At 49.8% G+C, this 9,328-nt stretch overlaps 1 protein-coding gene across 2 annotated transcripts in view; it reads right to left on the bottom strand.

Annotated features, from left to right (window-relative positions):
• Positions 1–1,796: 1,796 nt before the first annotated feature.
• Positions 1,797–9,328, bottom strand: part of Cep72 (centrosomal protein 72) — a 23,979-nt gene continuing 16,447 nt past the window's right edge. For both annotated transcript variants that reach the window (XM_048368341.1, XM_048368342.1), the window contains 3 exons: positions 7,454–7,580; positions 5,829–5,940; positions 1,797–2,582 (listed from right to left, as the gene is read on the bottom strand). In XM_048368341.1, the coding sequence (XP_048224298.1) occupies positions 2,417–2,582; positions 5,829–5,940; positions 7,454–7,580 (405 nt within the window). In that variant the 3' untranslated portion in view covers positions 1,797–2,416. The remainder of the gene's footprint in view (positions 2,583–5,828; positions 5,941–7,453; positions 7,581–9,328) is intronic.

Genomic DNA, 9,328 nt, shown 5'->3' with positions numbered 1-9,328 from the left:
CCCAAATAGGCACAACATCATTAGAAGTCTGCTGTACAATCAAAGCCAACCTGAACGACTAGGCCAGGGGAGTAGTTTCCTAAAAGAGCATAAAACAGAGGCACTTTTAGGCAATGGAGGGAGAATTTGCTCCAAGCAGACATTAAAGGAAATTCTAAATGTAGAAAGACAATGATCAGAAATGCAATGTTTATAAAGAAACTGCAGCAGAGACCAAATAACCCCAAATGAATAGTGGGCATATAACACTTTTATGAGATCAAAAATAATTCCTTATAATACTTGGAAACAATCACATGTGAGCCTAAAGAGGCAGGGCAGGACGTGGAAGCCTTGTCTCAGAGGGGGCAAAAGCACTAACTAGACAAGCAGAAGAGAGGTGCACACAGCTTCTGGCTGCAGGGGTGAAGAGGCAGAATGTAAAAGACACAACCTAAATCCTACAAGTAACAATGAAGCAGAAAAAAAAAATCACAGAGTAACAGCACAAAGAAGAGGGCGGATAAAACTAACAGCCAACTGCATTGCTAACCAAGCACATTAGTTGCTAGATGGAGAACAGGAAAATTGGCAAAATAACTTTTAAATCCAAATTAGTCATTTCAGTATGGTTAAAACTACAAAGGCAGGGGCAGACATTGAAATGAAAAGGAAATGGGTACAGAGGCTGCTTTTTTGAAAGGCCCAATTAATTCCTCAAACTTTGGTCAAACTGAGCTGTAAAGGTAGAAAGTTCCGGAAGCAGGGGTTCTGGGAGTAGTTTGCAGAGGCCAGTTGGCAAGCAGGGCTCATGAAGACACAGGAGGGAGGAGCAGAGAAGCCTGCTCTGTAGACCCAGCCCTGCGGGACGCTCCACGACTGTCCTCAGAGGAACTTGCTATGGGCGGGAAGGCCACCAACAGGGCTCTGCCTACATGGGCGGCAAGGGCTGCTGAGGCCTGACTGTGGAGGCAACAGTCGGAGGCACAGTAGCCAGAAGTGGATTATAGAAAGATATATATGCTAATCGATATATATGTATTGATAATAAGAAATCTGCTATATATGCTTCATCAGATTAGGCATATGGGAGACAAACTCAGGAATCCCAAAGAACAAAAGAAATGGGCCTAGTGACCTGGGGGCCTTAGACTGTCCCTGGAGACCGAGGAGGGGAGGGGAGAAGAAGCAGAGGTGATGGAGGGAGGAGGAGGAGAGAGAAAAAGAAATCCAAAGAAATTGTGGCCGGAACTTCCAAATCTAATGGAATATATTGCATCCCAGGTCCAGGTAACTCACTTTGAAACCCAAACAAACACAAAGCTGTCATTTTCTGGGAACAAGCAGACTAATATTGCAATCTCTTACTACATTTAAATGAATAAATGGTCTGATGAAGGATCCTACCCACTACCCAATAAACACTGTATTTAGTGAGAGTCACACAAGTTGACACCGTGGTATACAACCCTGATCAGACAGGGCGCGCATGGGAAAGGGCAACCTGAGGAGACAGGTAATCCCTCCCTCGCACTTCTTATGACAGGACTTACACACACCATGTCAACACACTAGCATAGACCATCTTCTTCATTGGCCTCATTATTCTTGCTAAACAATTGGACATTGTTTTTAATGAATAGAGATGTTAAAATGAAACCTCCTTACAGTTGATAGTAATAAAAAAAAAAGCTGGGGTTGGAGGCATGGCTCAGTTGGTAGAGTGCTCACCAATGAGCAAAAGCATCAGGTACCGACTTCAAGTCCTGGTCTCAGACCCCCCCCCCCAAAAAAAAAGAAAGAAAAGAAAAAAGAAAAAATTACTTCGTTTTACCACTCATAGGGATATATATGAAGTGAATTTCCAAAGTTTTATGCCTATTATTACATAATTTTCAGAAAAACTGTAAGCTAAAGGGTAAGGCATGAAATCGAGATAATTTTACTATGAAGTGTTAACATCACAGTTCAAACTTCTAAAATGTGTTCCATTCCTATTCAGCTTTATCACTTTTTAATTACTGCTCACCTACCATGGTTTATAGGTTGTTTCATAATGGAATTCAATAAGAAAGTCAGTTATAACTTATAAAGAACCACTTATAAAATTAACCTTTAGTGACAACCTATTAGCCCATTAAATTAGGGTTGCTTGTTACACTGAAAGTATTTTACTTATCTTATGTAGTAAGATTCACATTACGAACAGAAGGCCCCCCCCCCGCCCCCATACTTCATGTCGGGTGTGTGGCGACCCTGTGGCAGTGCCACTTCCGGGTGAGTTAGGGTGCTCAGCTGCAGGGCCCGAAGGCATCTGAAAGTCACAAGGCGGTTACAAGGGAAGAGACAAGTCTCTCCAGCACATTTGGAGAGAGAAACTCACAGGTACAAGCCTGGGACTGTAACAGAAGGAGGACGGCGGGGGTCTGGGCAGGCATCAGCAGGACTGGTGGCCACCAGGATGAGCACTGTGGGTGGGGAACAGGGCTGTGGTCTTCTTGAACTCCTGGAAGCTCCAGTGCATCTGTTCCATCTCTTCCCTGTGCTGTGCCCGGGCGTGACTCAGTTCCTGCAGGAGGTGCTCGTTGGTGCTGACCAGAGAGCTGGAGGGTGACATAGGGGTACCCTCTCAGTCCCTCCCACTGTCTCGCCTGATGCCATCCCTTCAGCCCTATCACTCAGCCCCCAGCCCACTGGCACAAAGCCATCCCCGTGTTCTACCCTAGCCAGTCCCACCATCTGCCTCTCCCTTTCCACTGACCACTGCCCCTGTGCTCAACTTTTTCAGACCAAGGTGGGGCTAGACCTGACCTGACCCTGAGCCCCAGCAAGCTTCCCAGTAGGCACTGCTCAGTGTGCTGAGCCAAGTGAGTGAAGGAGCTGAGGAAAGGAGGGATGCACGTCCTCAGTACCACCCTGCGTGCTCTGACAAGGGACGACAACCAAACCACACTTGGTCTCCTCTCGCGACAGCAATGTGTCTAACATGATGATGGTTTCAGGAGCACTTGCAAGCTTTTCCCACTTTTCATCTCTACACTGTCGTGCTCTCTAGTCAAGCATGTTTATGGCATTACACATTTAGACAAGGCAGTGCCACAGTGAACTCTGCTGTTTCTACCACAAAGCTGATCACCCACTGACCTGTCTAGTGAGCAGGACAAAGTCAGTGTGGACTGCAGGGGCAGTCCTGATCACACTACAGTCAGGAACGCGTGAGCTCTGCCTGCCCATATCTGGGCCAGAACTCTGGGGAGCAAGACTGCCAACACAACCATGGCCTGATGTGGATGGCCTGTCCTCACTCAGCCTCTGTTCAATCCCCTCTGTAGGTCAGGACTGGGATAGACCAATGGGAGGGGTGGCAGTGGTTTGCAATTTCTGAGTCTTCACCACGCAGCGGCTCACTGCTGTCCTGGGGCCAAGTTCTTCTTTGCACCTAGCCTGCCCCAGCTTCCTAGCATGCATTTCTTTCTTTTTTTTTTTTTGGCCAGTCCTGGGCCTTGGACTCAGGGCCTGAGCACTGTCCCTGGCTTCTTCCCGCTCAAGGCTAGCACTCTGCCACTTGAGCCACAGCGCCGCTTCTGGCCGTTTTCTGTATATGTGGTGCTGGGGAATCGAACCTAGGGCCTCGTGTATCCGAGGCAGGCACTCTTGCCACTAGGCTATATCCCCAGCCCATAGCATGCATTTCTTAATAAAGCCAAGGCTCTGCTTCGATCATCCTGACACTTCCAAGACCTTTCTTGCCACCTGCTCCACATTAGGGAGAAGGGTGGAATCCCCCAAGCTTAAAAGTGAGCATCTATGAACTACAGCAAGGATAAAAGTACAAGTCATAAGAACTAAGGCCCAGTCCACACCTCAGGGTCCATACCCGAGTCCACACTCAGGGTCTATACTCATGAGTCCACACCTCAGAGTCCACACCTCAGGGTCTACACCTCAGGGTCCACACCTCAGAGTCCACACCTCAGAGCCCACACCTCAGAGTCCACACCTCAGAGTCCACACTCAGGGTCCACACCTCAGGGTCTACACTCAGGGTCCACACCTCAGAGCCCACACCTCAGAGTCCACACCTCAGAGTCCACACCACAGAGTCCACACCTCAGAGCTCACACCTCAGAGTCCACACCTCAGGGTCCACACCTCAGAGTCCACACCTCAGAGTCCACACCTCAGGGTCCACACCTCAGAGTCCACACCTCAGAGTCCACACCACAGAGTCCACACCTCAGAGCCCACACCTCAGAGTCCACCCCTCAGAGCCCACACCTCAGGGTCCACACTCAGGGTCCACACCTCAGAGTCCACACCTCAGAGTCCACACCTCAGAGTCCACACCTCAGAGCCCACACCTCAGAGTCCACACCTCAGAGTCCACCCCTCAGAGCCCACACCTCAGGGTCCACACTCAGGGTCCACACCTCAGAGTCCACACCTCAGAGCCCACACCTCAGAGCCCACACCTCAGGGTCCACACCTCAGGGTCCACACCTCAGGGTCCACACTCAGAGTCCACACCTCAGAGTCCACACTCAGGGTCCACACCTCAGAGTCCACATGTCAGAGTCCATACTCAGGGTCCATACCTCAGAGTCCACACTCAGGGTCCACACCTCAGAGTCCACATGTCAGAGTCCACACTCAGGGTCCACACCTCAGAGTCCACACCTCAGAGTCCACACTCAGAGTCCACACCTCAGAGTCCATACTCAGGGTCCATACCTCAGAGTCCACACTCAGAGTCCACACCTCAGAGCCCACACCTCAGGGTCCACACCTCAGGGTCCACACCTCAGAGTCCACACCTCAGAGTCCACACCTCAGAGTCCACACCTCAGGGTCCACACCTCAGAGTCCACACCTCAGAGTCCACACTCAGGGTCCACACCTCAGAGTCCACACGTCAGAGTCCACACTCAGGGTCCACACCTCAGAGTCCACATCTCAGGGTCCACACCTCAGAGTCCACACTCAGAGTCCACACCTCAGAGTCCATACTCAGGGTCCATACCTCAGAGTCCACACTCAGAGTCCACACTCAGAGTCCACACCTCAGGGTCCAGACTCAGGGTCCACACCTCAGGGTCCACACTCAGGGTCCACACCTCAGAGTCCACACTCAGAGTCCACACCTCAGAGCCCACACCTCATAGTCCACACCTCAGAGCCCACACCTCAGAGTCCACACCTAAGAGCCCACACCTCAGGGTCCACATCTCAGGGTCCACACTCAGGGTCCACACCTCAGAGTCCACACTCAGAGTCCACACCTCAGAGCCCACACCTCATAGTCCACACCTCAGAGCCCACACCTCAGAGTCCACACCTAAGAGCCCACACCTCAGGGTCCACATCTCAGGGTCCACACTCAGGGTCCACACCTCAGAGTCCACACCTCAGAGTCCACACTCAGGGTCCACACCTCAGAGTCCACACCTCAGAGTCCACACCTCAGAGTCCACACTCAGAATCCACACCTCAGAGTCCACACCTCAGGGTCCACACCTCAGGGTCCACACCTCAGGGCCCACACCTCAGAGTCCACACCTCATAGTCCACATTCAGGGTTCATATCTCAGAGTCCACACATCAGGGTTCACAGGTCAGGGTCCACACCTCTGAGTCTATACCTCATGGTCCAAATATGTAGTCCCAGGTCAACACTTCAGTATCACCACTACAGATCAAAAATATGGCACCAACAGAAGGATATTCACAGATACTGCAAGTGAACATGGCGTTCCATGTGGGTCCTGGACCATGACAGTCAGCTGCTCTCTTGCTCCTGTGGTCTACCTTCCCTGTGATTCCGCTCCACCCCTGCTGGCTCGCACAGGTACCTGTGGCTCTCCTGCAGCATCTGGGTGAGCTCCTGGATCCTATCATAGTGTTCTAGATGCTGCTTCAGCTCTACAACCTCACCAGAGAGTTGCTTCACACTTGTTTCAAGTGCTGAAAGAAGAAACATGGCAGTATTATGTAAGGAAGCTCATGCACATGTCTGGACAATTTGAGTATAAGCTGGATATAAGCATATATCACAGGAAAGATGCATTTCTGTAAGAGACTCAGAGATAGGGGTAAACATGAATGTCCCAACACCCACCCATCATCACAAAACAAGACTAATAGAAAATATACACAAGACTCTAAAGAAAAAAGAACACAACAAACAACAGCCTGAGCTCCAACCAAAAAGTTAGACAACTCAAGCAGAATTAGCAACAAAGGAAACAGTCACATTGTAAATAACCAGGCTTGAAGAAACCTAAGAAAAAAAACAAAACAAAAACCTAATACATCATAGAAACAAGGTAAAAAGGGGATAAAGACACTTCTAAACTTATTGGACAAGAAAGGGCTATAAAAATTTCTTACTATTCAGTAAAATGCCCCAATAAAAATAAATGACAGGGCTGGGGATATAGCCTAGCGGCAAGAGTGCCTGCCTCGGATACACGAGGCCCTAGGTTCGATTCCCCAGCACCACATATACAGAAAACGGCCAGAAGCGGCGCTGTGGCTCAAGTGGCAGAGTGCTAGCCTTGAGCGGGAAGAAGCCAGGGACAGTGCTCAGGCCCTGAGTCCAAGGCCCAGGACTGGCAAAAAAATAAATAAATAAATAAATAAATAAATAAATGACAAGGGACGTGTCATGTGCAGACACCTGAGGCTCCCCTGCAGGGCTTTATGTTGTAGGGCCACAAAGAGGCAGACACGGGGGAGGGGCAACTCAGAGGCATTTACTTCCTGACAAGAGGAAAGACTGATGGAAGGTACACCTCCCAAAATACAGACTACATACAACCTCTTAGGTAGGTTACCATGGGAACAGACACATCAATGCATCTCAAAACACCGGTAACTAAACTTGATTTCTCTTAAAAGGAACAAGTAGAACCAGAGAAAGTAAAAAGAGGTAAATAAAAGATATTGGACCTGGGGCTGGGGATATAGCCTAGTGGCAAGAGTGCCTGCCTCGGATACATGAGGCCCTAGGTTCGATTCCCCAGCACCACATATACAGAAAACGGCCAGAAGCGGCGCTGTGGCTCAAGTGGCAGAGTGCTAGCCTTGAGCAGGAAGAAGCCAGGGACAGTGCTCAGGCCCTGAGTCCAAGGCCCAGGACTGGCCAAAAAAAAAAAAAAAAGATATTGGACCTGGGAGAAACAAAGACTAGAAAACAGACTTCAAGTCACTTTGTGGCTCAGGAGGCAGAAATACCACCAGTGCACTATTAAATTCATCAGTCACAGGAATGGAAGGTCCAAATAGAGCTGAAGAATCCAAGGAAACTGAAAGCATCTTCCTCTCTCTGCCTGCCCTGGGCTAGGCTCAAGAAAGTCACTCAAGAGCTCTCATTGCTTCCAGCTTCTGACAGAAAATGACTTAGAATAAAGTCTACTGCTTTACATTCGGGTACTTAAATTTCCCCAAGTAGTTACCAAATAAACTATAAACTTACCAGTGATCTGCAAATGTAACGCAGTTGAAGTATCTGCATTTTTTACTTCTTTTTTCATACTGAACAGAAGAGATTTTAAGCTACTATTTTCCTCCAAAGATTTGTCTAAATGTTGTCTCAGGGTATCCTAAGGACACAGAAAATACAATTAGACAAGTCAAAGTCCGTAAAACACAAATAGAAAATAAAACATCTGAATAATCGCCAGATTTCAGGTTCTCTTCTACAATTTCAGATCACAATGTGAAGGGAAATGTTGTGCTTCTAAGTGAATTTCCCGCCATCCAGGCCTGAGCAGTGTGGGGTCACCCTCTGGGGAAGGGGAGAGGTGAAAAGGGAGGCATTCAACATTTCCTCACTGAGCTGGCCAAGGGGCTCCAGCCCAGCGCTGGAGGAGTAGCCAGCGGAAGCTGCCTTCCCCCAAAGCCCTCAGTCACTGAAGGTCCCAGGGCCTCTGTGCTACCCTGTGGTGCTGGCAGCCTCCCCTGGGACCTCTATTCTGTTCTGGTTCCTCTTTTTTCCAGGGAAATCCTAACAGCTACCACTCATTATGGGTGGGAACAGTGGCCTGGACTTCTTCACTGCTTCAAAGTAGGAGAAAATGACAGGCATATACTAGGGTGCTATAGAGACGTAGCAGGAACCCTGGCCATCATCAAAGCCTGCAATGTCAGCCTTTCCAAGGCTCTGTGAGTCCCTTGGCTCCTGGTTGACAGAGGATATCCACTGAGCCCGCTGCTTGCCCGCAGCAGGCACGCCCCGGTACTGGATCTGGGCTTTGCAAGGGCCTCATCTGATTTCCTCCAGGGGGACAAGCGTTTGTATCTCACTGGGACTCAAGCCCAGTTTGTATTCCAGGAAAATATTGCTGCCAGCCACTGCCAGTATGTATGTGCCCACTGGGCTGACATCTCCTCTTGGATGTGTCAGTGGACCCACAACCATTCCTCTCACATGCATCTTCCAGATCTTTTCAAAGCACCTCCTGCAATGAGACTGACACACTGGCTCTTCCCATGTGCTGGGGCTGGGAAGGTAGCTAGAGTTTCATCCGGAGTGCAGGTTATGGTGAGTTCATAAAGCAGAGGACTGACACACTCAGGTGGACAGGTGTGTCTGCCTCAAAAGCTGTACCCAGGACATGCTGTTCCCTGACGCCAGCTGATATAGGAAGCACCGTGTAAAGACACTTGGTCAGTGCATCCAGTGGCGCTCATCTGGGCTTGGTGCTGGTCTCCCTGGAAGGCAGCAATGACTGGTCCACACAGTACTTCCCTCCTTGCTCCCAGATTCCTTAAAGGTGGTTCTACCATGTGAGCTCCTGGCCATGCCTGCTGGCCACCTTGCCCTCCCAGAGCTGGAGTCACCAGGGTGGACATGGAGAAGGAGAGGCAGGGTGCTGCACCAAGGTGAAGGAGCAGGTGCCCACGGTGGCCATGCCCCTGCACACCACCTTCACCTGACAACAGTACAAGCTGGTCCCTAAGCTCTGGCTGAGTCCGTGTGTGGAGCTATTAGGTACCATCTGCTGCCTTCTTGTCACTGGGCCAGGGTGTGTCCCACACAGTGCATCCCACTGCTGTGGCTAGGGCTTAGTGTGCTCTAGCTCTTTCTAGATGGAGTCCTGAGTGCATGCAGGAGATTTCACAGTATGTTCCATATCAAAATGAGGCCGTGTATGAAATCTCACAAAAAAAGACCTTGTCAGACAACCTAAGAACTTTTATTCTGCTGGTTCTGGGGTGCTCTCATGCTCTTTCACTAGTCACTGGTACCAAGGTAAGGCCAGGCACTGCCACAGTGCTCCAGCACCCCCTCCTGGTGTACATGTCCTCACATAGTCCCCTCAAGGGCCAGGCCAATGCACAGAGGCAG

The sequence above is a fragment of the Perognathus longimembris genome, chromosome 19 (assembly GCF_023159225.1).
Source record: "Perognathus longimembris pacificus isolate PPM17 chromosome 19, ASM2315922v1, whole genome shotgun sequence".
In the NCBI taxonomy this organism is placed as follows: Eukaryota; Metazoa; Chordata; class Mammalia; order Rodentia; family Heteromyidae; genus Perognathus; species Perognathus longimembris.
The sequence above is the reverse complement of the archived record's forward strand: the minus strand, read 5'-3'. Positions and strand labels throughout refer to the sequence as shown.